The sequence below is a fragment of the Thalia democratica genome, chromosome 8, assembly GCF_965202585.1.
Source record: "Thalia democratica chromosome 8, ktThaDemo2.hap1.1, whole genome shotgun sequence".
In the NCBI taxonomy this organism is placed as follows: Eukaryota; Metazoa; Chordata; class Thaliacea; order Salpida; family Salpidae; genus Thalia; species Thalia democratica.
The window spans coordinates 55,436,272-55,458,524 of NC_139172.1; the positions used below are offsets into that span (position 1 = coordinate 55,436,272).

Here is a 22,253-nt window from a genome sequence, read left to right on the forward strand (position 1 = left end):
ATACTTTAAAAATGCTAATAATAAAAAAATCTAATGATATAATTTGAAAATAATATATTCTTAAAAGATACGGTGTGGTAACCTCAGTCCCAATGCAACCGTTTTATAATTATTTATTTGACAAATTTTTTAATATCACTTCCCTTAGTTTAATCGAAAACCTTCCAAGCTGTTTTTGGTCTGTTAAAGTATCAGATATTATGGTTCACAGTTATAAACTAATAACCTAGTTAATAATATTGATTTCTACGTTTATTATTAAACTATCGTAAGAAAAAGTAGTTTTAAATAAACATAAACTAAACATTATTTAGTGAGTTCGAAATAGCTTTCTTTTTGAAAAAAAAAAGTCTTCGTAATCATGATTTTTGTAAAAACTAAAAACGCTCTGAACTGAACATACTGGCTATATACCCTTTATTATTATCTTAAATCCTTTATTTTTAACCAGCTTTTAACTTTGGTGTTGTATCATATTTATATTACAACAATTTTTTTTTGTTAATCGAAATAACTTTATCAATGGATAAAATTTTTTTTATTTACTATTAAGCTCATACCGGCAACCAAAGATATCTAACCTACAAGCTTGGTCTTGAAAAATCTATAATTAAAAAAAAACATCGCAAATCAAATTCTACGTGCCTCTATCGGAACTTTGAGGAAATAAAAATTTCTTTATTAGACTTTTGTTTACTTTTGAAAGTTTCGGTTCTAAAACCTTGTTTTTTTTTGTTAATTGTTAGTTGTGGTACATAACAACGCCGATAAAGTTTTATTTCGATTACCAATAAAAGCATTTTTAGAAAAGGATCAATTTAAATGAGTTTATGTCTAGAAAAATAAAACGTAGATGTCTAAATAGTTCCGGAAAGTTTTTATAAGCAATTCATTATGTCTCAAAAAATCAAAACAAAATATTTTATAAGTAGTTATTTAAGTTATAAGCCACTAGACTTTACCCCTGTTGATATGAAACTTTTGTTATGAATTTTTAATAGTTGTAGTTTAGGGGATTAATCTTGATAAACAATAATTTAATAAACTTAAATTCTTAGTTAAACAAAATACTAACATCAAGCTCTTTTAAACAAACTTTCCTTTATTAATGAGCAGACTTTATATACTGGACTACATCATAAAAATAAAAGGTAATTACTTAGGATGATGTCGCAACAATATCAAGCTGAAATTATATTATATTCAATGTTGTTTTTAACCATAATTTTAGACTAAAAATATATGTTTTATAAATTCATAAATTTCTAATCATAGTATAGAGGTATAACCAAAAGTGTTGTTTTATTATTCTTTTGAATTATCAGGAAAAACCTGTATTTTGAAAAATCAGCCAACAAAAAATGTATTAAAAACATAGAAATTGTATTTTTAGGGAACATCTTGTTATTTTCGACACTATCTATATAATAAATAATAAAAATTGGTAATGCAAGAAAAAAATATTATATACATATCAATAAAAGATTTATTTATAAATTAAAGTGTTATTTAATTCATTATTATAACTGTTATTTTAGATGATATTTGTAATTTTAATTTCTAGCTAATAACCTACAATTAAAAGACAAAAACTTGTTAATTCAAAGTTTTCAAAAAAAAAAAGTCAATAAACCAACTTTTTTTATCCCATGATGCTTACTCCCTTTAATATACCATTAAAGGTTTGCCATACATTTAGGGTACTCAGGATGACTTAGAATGTTTTGTATTTTTTTTAAATCTTAGGATGACACAGGGCAGTTTCAATTTTTCACAAAAATCTCATGATAGATTTAAGATTTTTATTTATAATAATCTATAATGAGATTTAGTTGATCCAGTTATAATATTTTTTATTTAATATAACGATTTTTTTTTCAGGAATATATATTTTTTTATTTTGAAATGCTTATTTAAGGTATTTTAGCTTGTCCAATATTTATTTTAACAGTTTATTACAAACAAAACAATGTTTCACTCCTATACTTGCATATAGGAGATCCTTAGTTGTTGTAAATCGTAGATAGTATTTTAGCTTGTGGCGAATTCTTTACTATTCTTAGAAATAATGTTTTAGTTTTAGTTTTAAATCTATAAATTGATATTAGTGTAATTTGAATTTATAATAAATACAGTTAAGAGATATAAAAGTTTAATTACGTATTTAAAAGTTTTATAAAATTTTAATTTTAGTAAATTATATAGTATTATTGTGTTGTTTTGTATCTTGTAAATTCATATATAAGTGTTTGCTATAATTCATAACTACTTTTTTCCAATAAAAAAACTAAAAAACAAGTATAGACTAGTGTTGTCTAACCTTTGAAAACAGTTTTTCTTGAATGTTTTTTGAACATCTAATGCAGAAGCATGCACTTACAAGGATTAAAAAACTCAAGGTCACTCATGGCAGTTTTATATACATAGAGTGGCAACCCTGCATTTAACCTGCTTAAATTCTAATTTCTACTGTTAAGTTTAAGTTTGAAGGTTTTTATCAAAACAATTTTAGAAGAAGGTAGATTTTTAGTGATTTCTATTTATTTGCGTCTTTAGTTTTTCCTCTATAAAGAACCTTTTGTACTCTCTGACTTTGACTGGCTATACCTAAAAATTATTTTGAATTTTTAAAAACTGTAAGTAACAGTTTTAAGCTTACTTAACACCCTACAACTTAAGTGAAAAAGTAATTTATGGCATTAAACTTACTATATAGTACTCATGTTTTTCCACACCTTTTAAACTAACACAAAAATAATTTTTGAAACATGATTTCTGTAATTGAAATATTCCATAAAAAGTTGTATCAAAAATAAATCTTTTGCATAGATAGTTAAAAGGATTCAAAAGAATAGGATTGATTATGAACATTACAACATACAATTCTTAATTGTATTGTAAACTTGTATAACATTTAAGTTCATAAAATTAAGCTTTTTTTAACATTAAAATAAATTTATCTTATTTTTCTACAATTTTAAAATCAAATTTCCTTATAGTATACAGTTTCAATTATATTTTGTAAACTAACATAAAATTGTCAAGATATTAGCCCAACAACAGTACAACATATGATTCATATTTTGTTTTATGAACTTCTTTTATAGTTTAAACAGTTTAAAACTTTAATTACAACTTTAGATTGTTTATAGTTATATTACTTCACTTCAAATAAATCACAGTTTTTATATTGTATTCTGTTTCCCACTAGATTTTTTAAGTAACACAAACTTATCAACATATTAGCATGACAGCAGTATACAAACGTATGATTCTTGTTTTTAATTATTTTTTACAGTTTCAGATAGTAATCATATTTTCACTAACAGCTTTAAAACTAACAACTCAAGATGCTTCAGGCAAGCACCAAAGCTCAAAGAAGAAGATCAAGAACTCCCACTAGCATTCAGAGGGTTCTTAACATTGGTTTGTACAAGTTTTAGAATGTTTATGGTTTCCAGTTTATTTAGAATTAATGTGATTCTGTGTGTTTGAATAAATAAAGCTGTCCTAGTTGTTAATTTGTACTTCAAAATTTGTTTAAGTTTGTTGGAATTTAGTAAGTTCTTTTTTTAGCATCCAGAGTTTTAACTTTTTATGAATTTTAATTTTTGTGTTTTATATTTTGGTTCCAGTTTATTTAGAATTAATGTGATTCTGATTTAATTTAATTATCATTAAATGCAATTTTTTTTATTTAACACAGTTAATGTACTAAGTAGAGTTAAAATGAAACTAATGTTTAATAAACGTTTTTATGTAAAGTTAATATACTTCTACTTTTTATAAAGCATTATGCTAGTGTTCCACAAATATTGTACTGACATGTAAGTAATTAATATTCCAACAGATTACAGTTACATAACAAACATTGAAGCGCCAATCATAGGCAAGGTCGATCACAGGAGTATTGAGTTCACTTGGCAAGATCTCAATGAAACAGATATCACTGGAGATAACAGGTGAGGGTAATAGATACAATTAATAATAAGCTTTCAAAAACTGAGTTTGTTTATTCCACAAATACAAGTTGCTAAAAGTTTATTAAAGATTAGACTGAGAAAGTTTGCTCGAAAATTTAAAATTAATAAATATTTTTATTAAATAGTTTGTTTTTGCCTGTTTAGTTTGTGCCTCCCTTGAAGAAACTATTGAACTCGATAAGTTTAATCAGTTATAGCTCAAAAATTACTTAAATTACTGGATTTTTAAAAACAGTAAAAAACAACTTGTAGCTTAGTTTTATATGTAAAAGTATAGATAAACTTTGAAAAAAAAATCTATGAACTTATAACCTTAAAAGTATGTGAAATAAAAATTATATAACATATTTTAAGATTAACTTTTTTTAATGTGCTGCTTAATTGAGTGAATTAAGTCATAAATTAGTTTTGATTTTAAAATTTTAAAGTTTTAATTTTTATTGATAATTAGATAGTATAATGTAAATATAAATTAATTATATTTTTTGTTTAAATAAAATAATTCTTAGATTGAAGTATGAATTGCAAGAAGAGGAGGAAGAAAAAGACAAATTCAAAACTGTTTACATGTAAGTATAGAAAAATATTACCTTTATCATACGTTCAAAAGTTCACTATCTTTTAAACTTAAGGTTTTGTAATAATACCAAAACAATAAAGAGTTTACAAGTTGAAAAAGTTATATTCATTGTAATGTAACCATTGTGTTGTGTGTAAGACATGCTTACAAACAAGGAAAATTTTCTTTATAAATACAGATTATTAAAAATGTCATCAGGATAATCTTTCACATATAGTGATGTTATCAAAATTATAGTAAACAATTTGACTAACGTTTTTTATACTTTTGTTTTTTGCTACATAAAATACAGTAAATATACAATAAAAGCATAAAATAAAAGAGTATTTCTTGAACTTCAAAGCTCCGTTGAAGTGTGTTAACTTGTTAACACCAGGAAACTTGTGTTAGTGTAATAAAGGAATGGTACTGATTAGATTTGTTATTAATACATAAAATACATAAATATTAAACAAAATGGTTACGCAGATAGATAATAATTTTAAGAGAATAAAGTAAACTAAGTGCACTAAAAATCTCTTATAAAGTGACAGTCTGAGTTTAAGTATCACCTGAAATAAATTTAGTGATGTTACCAAATACATAAAGAAGTTTTTCTACCTAAATTTTTAAATATAATACATATTTTTTACGATCCTCAAAATAAAGCAACATTTTTGTATTTTTGCACAGTGGTTACGCTGATACTTACACAGTAGAAGGTTTGAATCCACTTCGCAAATACAAATACAGATTGATTGTTTCTGCACCTAATGATCAGCAATTGGCTACAAGTGTTTGCGTTTCTGCTACTACTTCTAGTATGTTGATTTTTATTTATTTATATATATATCTTTATATCACAACTTATAACAACTTTCAAATAAAGACTATCAACAATTAGCTAAAAGTGTTTGTACTACTACCTCTAGTAAGTTAAGTTATGTATGTTTTATGTATATTTAGTTTACAACTTAAAATAGTTAAATCAAATATAGAACAATCACTAGTTATCTACTAGTGTTTATATACCTTACAGGGTTGCCACACACTCAGGGAACTCAGGAAATTAAGAGAAACTCAGGGAATTTTTAAGTTATAGAAAATCTCAGGGAAACTCAAGGAATTTTGATTCTTTTTTTTAAATCAGGGAAACTCAGGGCAGTTTTGATTTTTTCTCATTTCAGGGAAATTTAAAGATTTTTTAAAAAGAAAAAAAAAATTCTAGATCTAATATGAGATTTAGTTAATCCAGTTTCATAATATTGTTCAAAAAAGTTTATTTTAAACATTTTAAAGTGCTTATTTAGAAATTTTCAAGCCTTGCGACTAGTTCTTCAGTATTCTTAGAATTAATATTGTAATTTTTTAATAAATAATAAATTTTTTAAAGGATTTGAAAAAACTCAGGGAAACTCAGGGAAGTTTCAGGTTACTCATGGAAGTTTCTAGTCACTCAGGAAAATTTTTTTGACCCAAAGAGTGGCAACCCTGACCTTAGCTAAATATTTTAATGAGTTGTTTATGTGCGTTTGAGTTATTTTGTTAGATATATGTTATACTCACTTAATTAATAAGATATTTTGAATTATTCAAAAATGATGTTAGCTACTAGTGTATGTGACTGTAAATTGAAACCAACATAACTATAAACATATTGTCATAAACTATAAACATATTGTAGTAGAAAATTTATGTTTTCAAAGACTAAGTACTTATTTTCAAAAATAAGTTTCAGTACTAAGTGTGTATATTTTATGCACAACCAACTATAAAGTTAAACAGAATCAAATTATGATAGCACCATAAAAAACCAATAAAGTTTAAACTTCTAATAATTAAATTATTCAAAACTGTTTTTTAGTAACTGAAAAGCCCTACAGGGCAATATTTTTTTTTATACTTAATACACGTTAATAAAGTATTAATAATAAAAAGTGATTTTGAATTTTTTTTTTAAATAACAGAGGAGCCATTCAAATCAAAAGAGCTTTTCAGGGCAGTTCAAAAGAAAAACAAATACGATATTAAAAAGATTGTGGAGTCTGGGTTAGTGAAATAAATATTATAAAAAATATAATTTAGTTTAAGTTAAAAAATTTTATGTGCTGTTATTGTTTTATACATTTGAAATTATAGATTCAGGTTTCTTAATTTCAACTGTATAAGTTTCTTAAGAAAATATTTATTACTTCAAATGTCCGGTAACATACTAATAGATTAAATTACGTAATAAGTGTTTCTATTTCAATAATTTTTTTTTTTAGTTTTCACTATTTAAATTTATTTTTAGGATTTTGAGCTGAAAATAAAACCACTTTAAAAAGATTCTACTCAGTATCAAAGTTTAAAAAATGTTTTGTGTAAATAAAAAGAATTTAATAGTTATTAGTACAAATAAAAAAAGTATTTATTGTACTCAAGTGAGTTCCAGTTTTTTCACTGTGATTAACCAAAGTTTACTGGGTGCAGCATAACTAAACAAAAAAATTAAGTATGTTCTTAAACTTGGCCACACTAGTTATGTGTAAAGTAGTTTTGGTGCACATTCGGATTTTTTCTTTAAAACAAGTATAAATTATAGTCAGAACACGATTAAAAGTTGGTTTATTGTTAACTTCTGCAGCATAATTTTAATTTGAAAATAAGCAAGTACTAAATTATATTTTTAGATAAATTTAAAATTTGGGCCACAAGTTTTCAGTAAATGAACAAACTTTTGTTATTTTATGTTCATTATTCGGTTTTATTTTATATCTTTAGTAATCTTATGTCTACAAACAAGGTTTCCAACAAAAAACAAAAAATGTGCTGAACAAAAGCGAAACTGGAAATACAAATATTTGTTCGTGATAAATAAAAACTTTAAGCTGTTAATTCAATATTTTTTAATTTGGCCTTGATAAACTGTTTTAAACTGTACAACTTCTTTAAGATATCTTTTTTGATAAATGAGACCTACTATTTTCACTCAAGTTTATTACCACGACTTTAGTGTTATGGAGCAAAGTCTTTATATTTAGTGCAATACTTATTAAATATCAAAATAAGTTACAAAATAATAAAAATAGTTTATTTAAAGCTATAAAAATGTAGAGATTTGTTACAGTTCTGATATATAAAATTACTTCAACTAAAAACCTGTATATACTAACTTTGAAATTTTTTATATAGCTCAAAATATTTGTAACACAAAAGTTTTTATGAGTCATTTCATGACATATTAATACTGAAGTTCAGTGATTAAACAAAAACATGAAGTGTAAAATAAAACCTTTTACAATAACTTCTGTTAATATTAACAATTTATAAGTACAAATTTGGAAATATTTTGTAAAAAATTTTTTTCTTCTCATAACTTTTTTTGCAACAAAACTATACATAAACTGAATAGAATATTTTAATTAAATTTTAAGAATTAAATTGTAGAAAACTGTAACATATAAAACTGGGTTTGGCAGGCATTTGGTGGTCGCGGGCCAAATTTCAAAAATTACAATATTTGCGGGCTGCAGTTTAAGTTCACTCAAAATATTTAGCCTAATATTCGAATTTAAAGTAAAATTTACCTTAAACTTTTTTAAAATTTTCTCTTCAAGCCTAATAATATCTATTTACCTTTCAACATTTTTTTCTTTTGCAGGCTACATTCGCATACCAATCCCCATTATATAAAGTTATTGTTATTATTTGAAGTTTATAGAACATAGGCAAATTAGATGAACTATTGTGAAATTAAACCTTGTGAATAGCTTAAACAAAAAGTTCAAGCAATTTTTATTTAACATGTTCCTTTATAATGGTAGTAGAGATATTTTGAACAATGAGTGAATAAATTTTTAATTATCAGTGTACTTATAGATATGTAAGCATAGATATTCCTGACAAGTTTGGTCAAATTAGAATAATTTTAATTCATTTTATTCTTTTTTTTCATTACAGATACATCAGCATTCAAGATAAACTTAAGCAAATTGAAATGTTTGTTTAAAAAGATTAATTTAATATTTTTTTCTTCACAGAGATGTGAGCATAGACACTCAAGACAAATTCGGCCAGACTCCACTGATGATAGCTGCGCAGAAAGGATATACAGAGTTTGTTTGTTTAGATAAGTACTTAATGTTATGTTTGTTTATTTAAATATAAAATAATAAATAGTTTGAAAAGTAACTGTGTTTAGATTTCATTTATAGCAAAAAGTTTACGATTCTTGTGAAAATAACATTTCTAATAAGGCTTCAACAATATTGTTTATTGATTAATTTACTTAATGTAAATTACTTGCTTCTGAATAATTTGGAATGTGTTTTTTTTTTAATTTGAAATCACTAATATTACAATTCATATAATGTTGTTTATTGTAGTTGAAATGGATATAAACTTACATAGGTGTTATTTAAGGCAACTCATTGTTTTTTTATTATGTGTTTTTTGGGTTTGTGCAGGAGTTAAATATTTTTGAAATCCAGGAATTAATTTTTAAGTTTTTGTAAGTGAAATATTTATTAAGCAATATTTTGATTGTTTTCAGTTTATTCAATAACTTATTATATATATTCAACAACAAACACACTTATATTTTTTTAGTTGTTATGATTTTAAAGATAAAATCAAGCATTTTAAAGTTTTGTACACAGAATTAATTAGAAATATTGGTTTCAAAGTCCTAAGCTTAAATTTGGTGTTGTTTGTTTTAAAATAAACAGTTTTCAAGTATGTAAAATATTGACTAAAGCCTTTCGCTGGCCGTAATTAATTTGACAGTTCAATGAAACAAGACTAGACTTTGGCTAGACTGTATAAGCTTGTCAGTGAACAAATAAAATTGTTTGTTTCAAAGTCCACAAACAATATTTCAATTTAGTTGAGTCGCAGAATAATGTACTAATTGTGTGCCAGTCTTAATTTTAAACTCTTTAATTACTCTTACAAGTGTTTAAAAATTTAAAACTTCATTAATTGCTACAAGTAAAAGAAAAATTGTTTTTATCAACAAGTTTTCAAGTATGAATATGCAATTTAAAAGTATTAAAAAAAAAATTATAACAATAACAGAATCGGTGACTTAATTTTAAGTTATTCCAAAACAGGAAAAATATACAGTTTGTTTATTAAACACTTTTTAACTAAATTCTCAAAGCTATCAAACATTATCAGAATACGTTAAGATAAGAATAATTTGAGAAAAATATTTAACAATAACTAAACATTTTATTTAAACAGCATTGTCGAGCAATTATAAGAACTAGTAAAATAAATAAAAACACAAAATATTGAAATTTATTAATCAGTTTATTTTTCGGTATTGTCAAGCAATTATTAAAACTAATAAAATAAATAAAAACACAAAATATTGAAATTTATTAATTAATCAGTTTATTTTTACAGCATTGTCGAGCAATTATTAGAACTAGTAAAATAAATAAAATCACAAAATATTAAAATTTGTTAATTAATCTTTTTATTTTTTACAGCATTGTCGAGCAATTATTAGAACTTGGAGCCGACATAAATCAGAGAGATACGAGTGGAAAAAATTGGTGAGAAAGTATTGTTTGTTATAAGCTGTGAAATAAGAATAAATTTACTTTATTAATCTAATTGTTGTTTAAAAAATTAATTGTTATCTGAAATATAATTACCCATGTCATAATGCTGCTAATGACAAAACTTGTCATGAATTTAGTTTCAACCCATAAAACATAAAACATGAAGTTTTCTTTTGAAGTTTCACAAACATTTCAATTCACAGAAAGTTTAATGACAAGTTAAAAAAAAGTTTTACATAAAAAAATTCGTTGACAGTAAGTGATAACTGCCAACTTTATAAATATAACAAAAATAACGGATACATATTTCAAAATTGTGACGTCACAATGCTAAGTAGCTATTTTGGAAGTTGTACTGTCACTTTTGCATTGTGACGTAGCATAACTTTGCATTATGACGTCATTTTACAATGAGCACTTATCTTCAGATTTTGCAATTTTTATGTTTCGAGGGCCTCTTATCGCCCCGAGTAGTTTTTTGTTGCGAAAAATTTTGTTTCCTGAAATTTTGTCTGCGGCAGGATTAAGTGTTAAAAATTGAACACTTTTGTTTGTTACTTTAGATGGATTTCCACAAATACAAATTTACTATAAGTCCGTTTTTTTTCTGCAAATACCTACTAAGTTATAGGATTATTAGTTAGTTTTTGTGAAAAGTATACTGATATTTGTGGTATTCTATCGTTTTATTTACAAAAATATAATCTAGTTTATTGGCTCTTAACTCTATATTACGTGCAAAAGTCCATGAAGTTTTTTAAATCGAGATAGGGCCTCGTTGTATATCAATTATTTTTGATGTAAATGTGTAAAGATGAATTAAATTGACATAACTATAAAATTCCTGGGCGAAGTTTTGTTTCAAAAGTTTTCTCGAAAAGCTTAAACCCTGCAAATGATAAAAATCTTTAAGTTATGACAAAATACTATATTGCATATAATAGATGTAGATTAAAATTTAATCATATAATCTAATATGTTTTTGACAAAAATCAAGTTTTTTTGTGCAACATTTTCAAAAAAAACACTTTTGTTATTTCAGTGAATGCTTTTTACACATTTATCTTTCTGACTTTGTAAAAATCTACAAACTAACTAATAAAAAGGTCATTTGAATCAAAGTTTTTAGATTTTAGATTTTTTGTGTAGTTTAAAGTTTAGTTTTTCTGTAAATTTCTTTCAATTTTTCAAATTTTAAGTTTTTGTTAAGGTCATAGGGGGTAAAAGCTTTTTTTTACAAAAAATCACATTAGCTCTTAAATATAAGTTTGTAGTATGTATTTAAATAAATATAAAATTGTCAATTTATTAAAAACTTTTGAGATATATTTTTGCAAAACATTTCCGATACAAATAAATTGATTACAATTTTTCATTGCCAGTTTTTTTGAAAAGTTCAAATTTTTCTAAAAGCTTTTTTATTTTTATGACTTAGCATCTCAAAATTTTAGGAAAAGTTCTTTCAACAGTTTGAATTATTTGTGGTTTAATTTAAGACATACTAAAAATGAAAAAAGCAGAAAAATGTTTATATTGAAAATAAATATTTGTATTTTAACAATACTAGATTGATCGAAATATTAGTAATAGTTTTTATCTTTTTAGTTAAGGCCTTCCCTAAGGAACCTCTAGAATTAATTAGTTTTAATCCTTATGTGTCAAAAGACACCTTGAAATTCGTTAATAAGTAAAATAGTTTTAATAATTAAGATGTTCTACAAAATAAGATCAACTTGTTAAAAAAAGGTGGATCCATACGGTTTTAACTTGATTAAAATGTAAGAGCTAACATTAACTGTTTATTTTACACATAAAAAGCAATATAAAGATACATAAAATATATTTAGCTATTGATTATTTGAAAAAATACATATCCTAATATTTATTTCTATAACTTTCAATTTTACAGTTAATCAACACATATAGAAAAGTATTTTTTCATGTTTATGATTTTTGAAAATCAAGAATTTTAGATGTCATGGTTTAAATATAAATTTATTTTAAAAATAATGATCAAAGTACCACTGTACTCAGTAAAAATTTACAATATTGTAAATAAAACTTAAAAAATAAATTTACAGTTGTTAAACTAAAGTTAGCCTGTTGATTGACATATTGATTGAAATACACTTAAATATAAAACATTATCTAAAAATAATCTGAAAATCTTTTAACTTTTGAAAAATTAAAGTTTGAATTACTACATAGTTATAGTTTTTATAGTTATTTTGCATTATAACATAGTTATTTTAATACTTTTTTTTTAACATTTACATAACGTTTAACAGAAACAGGCTAAATTAAAATAAGTTTTTTAATCTTAATCATGTTAGAAAATTTTTGATAAGTTCCAGTAACTCTGTAACTTATTTTGAACAGCTAGTAGTAAGTAAAAACTTGTCTTGTATTTTAAAAATATTATTAATAAATGTTTTGATTCCTCTTGAGGTCCATAGAAAGTTTTACAAATGGCAACAGTTTTTAATGTGCAATTGGTAATAGTGTATTACAAAAATAAAATAAATTTTGAAATACTGCAAAAACTAACATTTTCATAACCGAATAACATAATGTTATATGTTTTGACTTTAAAAAACAAATAAAGAGATCTCAACTACTAGATCTCACCTACTGAATAACATAATTGAAATTAGTACCACAAATTAGTAATTCTAAAAACAATAATAATAATGATTCTAGTAATTTTTTTGTGAATAGTTTATGGTAAGTAAACACATACTTTATTATTATTATTTTTTTAAATTAACATGTTTTAATAATATTGAACTTGACAAAATGTTTCAAAACTTCATTATTTCAAATTGAAACCAGCAGCATTTAAACACGTAACTTTAGTAAGGTTGTTATGATAACACAAGATGTTTAAACTAATTTTACTTATCAACTGATGGACGGTTTTTTGTTTGCACAGGTGAACATTTATATTGTTTGTGAAGTTCACGTTTTATTGTCACTGCTCAAATATTGTTAAAATAAATAATTTTTTTATCACTATTTTGTTGGCCTTATAACTTATGTTTGATTATTTTTGCACATTGTTCCAATCTTTCATCTTTAAAATGAAACATGTTGGTATAAAGTAGTTACTTGTATTTAAATTTTTAACATTCGTATTAGTATTTTAAAGGGTGTTTAAACTAAATATTTGTACTGATATGTAAATTTATTTACTGAAACGTTAAAGAAAACTTAAATGTTTCCAAAAACTTAAAGAATTTTCTAAATAAAATATTTCAAATCAAAACCTTCCACTGTTTTTTATTCATGTAATTAAACTGTAAATGTATCTTATAAAATAAATTTCTCCTTAAATTTTTATTAACATTTTGGTCTCAAGTCATAATCTATCCATCAACAACTACTAGTTATAAAACTTTCTAAATATTTAAACCAAACAATTGGGCAAAGCCAAGTTTAACAAATGTTGTTTTACAAAACAAACACAAAAGAATAACATTTAACAATAAATTAAATAAAGAATAGTGACGCACCCTATATTTTGGAGAAATTAAACACATTTGACTTTTGGTAAGACTTACTTTAAATAAAGTATTACGTTGTGACTAAATAATTCATTTAAAATCATAAATTGATAACTCTTATTTTAATTAGTGTAAATAATATTACTTTATGACAAAATAACTTATCTTAAATGCATAAATTGATAACACTTGTTAAAGTTAGTGTTAGAAGTATAACTTTATGACTAAATAACTTATTTAAGATGCATAAACTGATAACACTTGTTAAAATTAGTGTAAATAATATTACTTTATGACAAAATAACTTATTTTAAATGCATAAATTGATAACACTTGTTAAAGTTAGTGTTAGAAATATAACTTTATGACTAAATAACTTATTTAAAATGCATAAACTGATAACACTCGTTAAAATTAGTGTAAATAAGATTAGTTTATGACTAAATAAATTATTAAAAATATGTAAATTGTTTTTTAACATTTAAAGGTACAACTTCATAATAACCGTCAATAATAAGTCAATGTAAACTTAACTTTTAATTTAATCATAATATTTTAATATACAAGTTGTAAATTAACCTTACTAAGTAATTTAGAAAAAAAAACTTAAATGATTTTTTGGTGGATATGTGATAATGCTTTTCTTAAAATAAAACATACACAAAATTTGACTATTTATTTAGTTTTATCAAAGCTCAAATAGTTTTTAAAGATAGTTTATTAATTATTGTTTTCAAAGTAATTAGTTTTATCTTTAAATATTATCAAATTTAACAAAGTTCAATGTTGAGCAAAAATTTTAATACTTAATTGTAAATTTTTAATTGATGTAAAAAACAATAGTTTCTTTATTTTACCAAAATAGTTTCTTAATTTATTTATTAATTAATTAGTTCTTATCGAAGTACCTAAATTAAATATAGTTTTTTTTATTTTAATTTTTCCTTTAAATTTAAAATTTAAAGCAAGTAGTTAAAAAAGACTTAAAAATATAAATACATACACAAACATTTCCAGGATCGTATGTTAAAAAAAAAACCAAAGATAAAGATAATAATAAACTTTATTTTTTAATTTTTACCAAAACACCGGCACATATCATCACGTATCTATGAAAACATTTTACTTTAAAAACAAAATCAAGATCAAGTTTAAAAAAGATGTTTTACATAACAAAAACAACAGCGCACAATGGAAATACACTCCTAAATAAGTCTCCGTTGCGGCAAAAGACACAAAACTTTTTTGCTGAAATGTTTGTAAAGAAACAACTTCCAGACTAATTCCTTACAAAAACATTGTTTGCATGGTTACTAAATACGTAATGAAAATAATTCAATAAGTTAAGTGGTTATGAAATATTATTGTTAAATGAGGGATTAAAGTTTGTGTTCTTTTATTTAAATTTAATTGGTTACGTCATTGGTAACACAACTACAAAATACGTAATAGTGTTCTACAAATTAAGCAGTTATAAAGATTGTTTTCAAAATTCAACTGTAAAGTTTAAATGTTTTTTTTTTTCAAAAACCAATTGTTGACGTAAACAAGTACTAACAAAACTAAAATTGTGACATTTTTTACAAACTTAATGATTACAGAAAATGTTACTAGTAGTCTAAAATTATCTAATCACAGTAATTTGTTATACAATTTTTGTATTTGTTGGTTAAATTGTATTGGTTAAAAAACAATTAAAACATTTTCATCAATTAAAGATATGTGTTAATAACTTGAACTTTTTGAAATCAAAATTAAAATAACCCTAAAAGCTAAGAATGTAATAAGTTTTTCCGATAAAGCTCAAAATAAACTTAAATACTTAATTATAAATTAGTTACACAAGTTTGATCAAAATTTATTTGATAACTTATTCTATTAAAACGTCTTTAAAGTTTATTAGTTCTTAATTTTTAACATAATTTAACTTTAGGTTTGTTTTAGTTTATAAGAAGGAGTCAATCAACTTAAATTTGTCCATAGATTTACTAGAACTTGGTGTTAAATTTGAATTATGACGTAACAGTTGTATGGAAATGTTTTTCATGACTTTTTTTATCTAAAATAAAAATTGTTTGAAATGCAAGTTTTAAAAAGTGTCTGAATTATAAGTATTGAATTTTATTGCATAGCTGAAGACAATCCCACAAATTTACAGTTTTTTCTTGTTAAGTGGCAGCATAAGTACTAATATAGGTTTTAAATTACTCAATACACAATTTGAATATTTCTCAATAAATTGTGTCGAATAATGCAGCTATTTTTATTATTATAACTTTTATTATTTGTTTAATTACATACCTAAACAGGAGTGACTTTAAAGTTTTTTTATTTTTGTAAACTAAATATGACTTGTTGTGTATTTTACTTTTTGAAAATTAACGCTCCTTTATTTGTTAAGCACTTAAATGTTTATTTAAAAAAACTTGAAACAATACCAAGTGTAAAGTACATCAGTAAAGTTACAGTAAATGCAATTAAAAATGTAACTGCTTATTTTAGTTTAGCTTTTAATCTGAAAGCATTTTAAAAGTGCTTTTGTATTTGATGGCTTAAAAACAAACTTTTATGAAAGATAGTTGTTTTTCATATTTATTTGCTAATAAATCTTGTTGGTAGTCTAATAAGAAAACTATTCTTAAATAATAATTTTCTTAAAACACTTGTGGAGACAATTGTTGTTGTTATTTTTAGAATAAATACTTTTGTTCACTATTTTTTTTAGGATTTTAAGAGTATAAAAAAAAAGTTTTTATAGCTTGGTAAAATGCTTTTTTGAAAAATTACTCAATTTTCAAATCAGAAAGAAGTTTAACTTTTAAAGTTTTAATATATCGGTAAAATAAAAATTGTAAATACAATAATTGAAAATGTTTTCGTTAAAACTTCATGTAAATAAAGTAACATGTAAATTAAATAGTATAATATAAATACAAAAACTTTTATTTTTTTCAACAGTTTGATGCTTTCGTCTTTCTCCGGACAGAAATAAAATATGTAAAAAATAAATAATGTACAAATATTATAACTACGTAAAGGTTTTTGTTAGAATTTCCTGTTCGTATAATAAAACCAGGGTCGCCACTTTACCTGGAAAAACCTTGGAAAACCTGGAATTCGACAACTTAGGCAAAAATAACCTGGAAAAACCTGGAATTTGAGAAATTTCGAAAAAAACCTGGAATTTCAACAATTTTCACATGTTCAGTAGTAAAATTTCGATTTGACTCAAAAAATCTATAGTATAAATATAAAAATTTTGTCATCATCAAAAATTTTTTTTATTTAAAAACATATTTTAAGTAGCTCTACGGTATCTTTTCAATGTTTTTTATACTATTTAACACAGTCTATTACTTTAGACTTAACTTTAAACCAAAAATATGTACTTTTAAACCTGGAAGAAAATCTGGAAGTAATTTAGAAAACTTGAAAAAAAAATTTAAAAACACGTGGCAACCCTGTAAAACAAATAAAAATGTTTTTTAATATTTTCTAAATTATTATTTTTCAAACAGCCTGATGCTGTCGTGTTTCGCCGGTCAGAAAGAAGTGGTCGAGCTGCTGATTCGATTAACCGACACCCAGATAACTGACACGGATAAGAACGGTTGCAATTCGCTTCACTACGCCGTTGACAGCAACAACCATGAGCTTGTTGAGTGGATAGTCGGGAATCAAGATGATTTAGTTAGTTTTTTTCTTGTTAAGTGGTAGTATAAGTACTAAAATAGATTTTAAATTACTCAATACACAATTTAAATATTTCTCAATAAATTGTGTCTAATAATGCAGCTAATAAAAATAGTTAATATAACAACCATGAACTTGTCAAGTGGATAGTCGGAAATTAGTTGGGTTGTTTTTTCCTGCAAAAATAATATATTGTATTAAAAAATAGTTAATCTAATAGGTCGACTTAAGAGATCAAGTTGGACTTTGTGCAACTTCCTAAAACATATTAATTCATATTAATTAATTTTTGTTATCAGATCGAACTAAGAGATCAAGTATCTGGGTGGACTTGTTAAGAGTTTGTGCGACTCGATAATATATAAAATTAATATTAATTAATTTACAGATAGAACTAAGAGATCAAGTGTCTGGGTGGACTTGTTAAGAGTTTGTGCGACTCGATAATATATAAAATTAATATTAATTAATTTACAGATAGAACTAAGAGACCAAGTATCTGGGTGGACTTGTTAAGAGTTTGTACGACTCGATAATATATAAAATTAATATTAATTAATTTACAGATAGAACTAAGAGATCAAGTGTCTGGGTGGACTTGTTAAGAGTTTGTGCGACTCGATAATATATAAAATTAATATTAATTAATTTACAGATAGAACTAAGAGATCAAGTGTCTGGGTGGACTTGTTAAGAGTTTGTGCGACTCGATAATATATAATAATTAATATTAATTAATTTACAGATAGAACTAAGAGATCAAGTGTCTGGGTGGACTTGTTAAGAGTTTGTGCGACTCGATAATATATAATAATTAATATTAATTAATTTACAGATTGAACTAAGAGATCAAGTGTCTGGTTGGACTGCCCTGCTAAGAGTTTGTGCGACCTCTGCGAACACAAAAGTCATTCAGGTTCTTTTGAAATGCGGTGCTAACGTCAACGCACAAGATTTGTGAGTTTTCGCTTTATTGTTTAGATACTTTAGTAAGTACGATAATGTTAAATAGTAAATGGTTACTAAAAAATTTTTTTATTTAACGCAACTCTATGGTTAATAAGAGCTAGTTGTTTTCCTTGAATAAAAAAGAAGTTTTTAGTTATCTGGTTCCAAACTAATAGTTTTAAATAACTCATTTTAAAAAAGTTGTATTCTGAAATTTATTGTATTAAATTTTAGATTTTTTCCACAAATGTTTACGCTTTAACATATGTGAAGACTTTTTATGCTCTTGAAAAAATTAAACTTAAAGTTAACATTATCTTAGTTTTTTATTTATTTAAATCAGGGTTTATAATCACTCAGTCTAAACTTGGCGAGTTATTTTATTTTTAACTCAGGATGATTAAGACTTTTTTATTTATTTAATTTGTTCATCATTGCAAAAGTTGTGTTTCAACAAAGATGTTGTGTCATTGTTTTGGTATATTTGGGTAACTACTTATCTTTAGTTAATCAGCTGAGATTTTATATCTGTTTATGTCTGAGTAGTTTAAAGTTATGCTGTACCACAAAAAGCGTCCATCATTAACAGTAGTTTTATACCCATGTAGAAATTCTAATTAAATATCAAATAATTGACAACACCTTTTCATATCAATGATAGCTATCATGTGGAAAATTATGTAATTTTTTAAAAGTGTAAAAAAAATCAATATCATATAATTTACAAACCGTTAGTAATTACTAAAATTTTTAAACTTAAAGTTTTTTCTACAAGTGTTTTTTTTTAATATTTTAAAATTGTTTTTTTCAGATCTGGTAAAACCCCTTTAATGTTGACTTGTATCAATGGGCATTACAAATCGACGAAAATGTTATTGGACAATGGAGCAGATATTTATTTGAAAACTCAGGTTTGTATTAATTTTTTTTGTCTATTTACTTCACAATAGCAGTTTTAAGAATACTGAATTTATTATAAGTTTAGCAAATTTATTTTAATTAAAACTAATAAATTTCATAATTTATTTGACTGATAGTTTTTAAGTCTAAGTTAATTTTAAATAATTGATTGTATTATTTAAGTCATACTATATTAGCTATAGTATTAAGCAAATACTTTGTAATAAATTAAACTGTCTATTAAATTGTGAAATTTGAGCCAGTATTTAATTATAATAAATTTTATTTATAGTTTACCATTTGAAACACATTTGGATGCATTGTTAAGACATGTTGGCTAAAATTATACAAATAAACTACTTAACTTAGCTTAAAGTTAAATTAGTGATCAGAACATATATTTATTTGAAGAGACATATTAGCTTTAAAAATATGCATTCCTTCTAAAATAAAGTCCTTTTGCTTGTAAAAACTTTGTATAAAATAAATATTAATTTCAATTTAGTTTTCAAAGCTGCATAATTCATAAAAAGATATATGAAACTAATTCTTATAAAACCATATTAACTATGGTTTTACCTAAATTCTAAAGAATTGAAAGTTTCGTTTAATTTCCCAAGAGCAGTCAAGACTTAAGTATCTATTGTCAAAAAATTTCACTGTTCTCAAAAATTATCAAATAAAAACTTAAATAATTTTAGTTTATGATTTAGTATGTACAAAAATATAGTTTTGTAAAAAGCTTTTATTTAATAAAATAGTTGATAATAAATCTTATTACATTAAATTTGCTCAGGATAAAATGATTTAACAAAAAAATGGTTGATAAAAATTGTCAAATTTTATCAAATATAAACTTTCAAAGATATTTGTATAAATCTATTAGATTACATGTATCTTTTTATTTCCCTATATTGATAATAATTTGCATTTGTCAAGAATTCGTTTATTTTTAAATGGTAGTTGTTGTAAGATATAAAATACTTCTACAAAAAGTTTCTTTTTGACAAAATAAATTCTTTGAGTTGAATGATGATTTTTACTAAAATTATGTTGATAATAAATTTATTTATATTTAGCTCAATTTTTTTAAGAATAAAAAAAACTTCTATATCTTGAATAAAACTGAATCTTTATATAGCTATTTAGAATTTTATTGATAAATAGTTGTTTTTTTTTGAAAAAAAAAAAGGTTGTGTATTAGTTTACGAATTGTTAACTGTTTAATTTTGATAGTTTTAAAGTTGGAAATAAATAACCTAAAATTATTTTAAAACAAATAGATGAAATAAAAAAAATTAAAGTATATATTTTTCAGTATGGAAAAACTTGTGTAGAAATTGCAGCTTCTTTCGATAGACAAGTAAGTTTTAAATTTTATTTATTATTAAACACTTTTTATTTAATAAAGTAGTATACATAAATTGTTCATAAGCTTTAAATAGTTTTAAAATTGTTACTAAAAATATTTGTAAAAAATGGGCAAAACAAACTTGATTCTTTCTTTAGTTTTTTATAAACTTATTAAAAACTGTCTCGAACAATATGATATTTTTCAGAAAAGATAAACTAGTTAGTCGAAAGTTGACAAAATAATTCTGCATTAAATGTTTTAAAACATTTAATTAACACATTATTTTATTTAAAATTGTACAAGTGCTTTTATTAACGTTAATTTTTTGGTGAAAACTTGGAATTGATTAATTTCTTAACATATTTTTATTTTGACTTATCAAAGATCTTTTAAAATAAAGTTTTTTCAACTTAATTAAACTGTTTTATTGTAAAATAAAAAATATTTCATTTTACTTGCTAACCAGAAAGTGGTTTCTTTTTAACTTCTCATAAGTAATCTTTCAATGTAAGGTTGTAATTAGATGAAACATTTAAATAATATCATTTTAAGGATATCAAAGATCTCTTAGAAGAAGAAGTTGAAAGATTAAGAGAAATTGAAAAAGAAGAGAAAAAGAAAGATGCTGAACAAAAAAACAAAGAATAAAATAAATGAAATATTCCATAACTTTCCAATATATTATGTACTACCTTTTGAATCTTTTTATCTGTTTAATAATGCTTTTTTATTTTGTGTAGAATCTCAACTAATGTCTTTCTAATCAAGTTGTTAAACTTTTTTGTATGTTTTAATTTTCTTTCTAAAAACCTTTGTTCAAAATATTAAAAAAAAACTCATATTATTATTCCTTGACTTGTAATACTTTCAACTAGTATTATCAAATTAAAAAAATTGTATTTTGTAAAACATTTGCTACCTAATTAGAATTTTCGAATTAATGATGATGTTTTTGATGATACTGCATCTTTTAAAGCTTGAGAATTTTACTACCTGAGTTAAAATACACTTTATAAATTTGTTTTTTTTATGATTAACTAATTAAACGTTCCAGTTAGTTCAGTTTGTTTAAATCTATAAGATTCATTTATATTTACTACTTAGTGAAGCAAGTTTTAATTAACGTACTTTTTTTGCTTTCCATATTTTTTAAACGGTGTTTTTGTATCCAATATTTGTTGTAAAGCTTTCTTTTAACGTGCAACTAATTTATTTTTTATTAATTGGCAATTTTCCAGAAATTAAAGCTGTGAACAAATTTTAACACAATTCGAAAAAATCATTTGTACATTTATTTTTATTTTTTTAAACACTCTTTATTTGTAAATTTTTTGTTGTATTTGTTTTTGTAAATCTTTCACTGTACTTGATCAATATTTGTAAGCTTTACTTTTTTTTTGTTCTAATTTTTCTTGTTGTAATACAAAAGTTGTTGTAATTTTTTTACTAGTAACAGCAATTTATTATGAAGAAAATTTTCTTAAATTTTCTATTATTCACTTTCAATTAAAATTTTAGTAAAACTATTTTTCCACCCCGTTATAAAAAAGTTAGGTACATTAATTGGTAAAAAGTTTTTATATCGGGGTTTCCTAAACTTTTTTTTTTCAAATTGCTTTCTTTAAGGAAATTAAAAAGGCTCTCTCCAACAATACTACTTAAAAACTACCATTAAAAACACCTAAGACCTTTTATTTTTTGCTCTTCATCTGCAATTCAAGAATATCTAGTGTAAGTTTCAAAATTTTAAAATTCGCCCCT

At 23.7% G+C, this 22,253-nt stretch overlaps 1 protein-coding gene across 3 annotated transcripts; it reads left to right on the forward strand.

The window, feature by feature from the left end:
* Positions 1–1,070: 1,070 nt before the first annotated feature.
* Positions 1,071–21,930, forward strand: LOC145842080 (fibronectin type 3 and ankyrin repeat domains 1 protein-like). 3 transcript variants are annotated; one of them, XM_082949456.1, is made up of 13 exons: positions 1,071–1,151; positions 3,330–3,426; positions 3,851–3,962; positions 4,493–4,552; positions 5,236–5,363; positions 6,510–6,591; positions 8,565–8,639; positions 10,020–10,085; positions 17,116–17,287; positions 18,126–18,247; positions 19,050–19,149; positions 20,457–20,501; positions 21,045–21,930. In XM_082949456.1, the coding sequence occupies exons 2-13, from the start codon at positions 3,351–3,353 to the stop codon at positions 21,138–21,140; spliced, it is 1,134 nt and encodes a 377-aa protein (XP_082805582.1). In that variant the 5' UTR covers positions 1,071–1,151; positions 3,330–3,350; the 3' UTR covers positions 21,141–21,930. The 3 variants fall into 3 exon arrangements, with proteins under 3 accessions (XP_082805582.1, XP_082805583.1, XP_082805581.1); XM_082949457.1 differs by lacking the exon at positions 1,071–1,151 and adding an exon at positions 3,248–3,266; XM_082949455.1 differs by lacking the exon at positions 1,071–1,151 and having other exon boundaries at positions 3,297–3,426.
* Positions 21,931–22,253: the final 323 nt, after the last annotated feature.

Coding starts and splice junctions, on each gene's coding strand:
- LOC145842080 (XM_082949456.1), top strand. CDS start 3,351: ATGCTTCAGGCAAGCACCAAAGCTCAAAGAAGAAGATCAAGAACTCCC. Junction 17,288..18,125: donor TCGGGAATCAAGATGATTTA/GTTAGTTTTTTT, acceptor ATTAATTTACAG/ATTGAACTAAGAGATCAAGT. Junction 20,502..21,044: donor CAGCTTCTTTCGATAGACAA/GTAAGTTTTAAA, acceptor TATCATTTTAAG/GATATCAAAGATCTCTTAGA.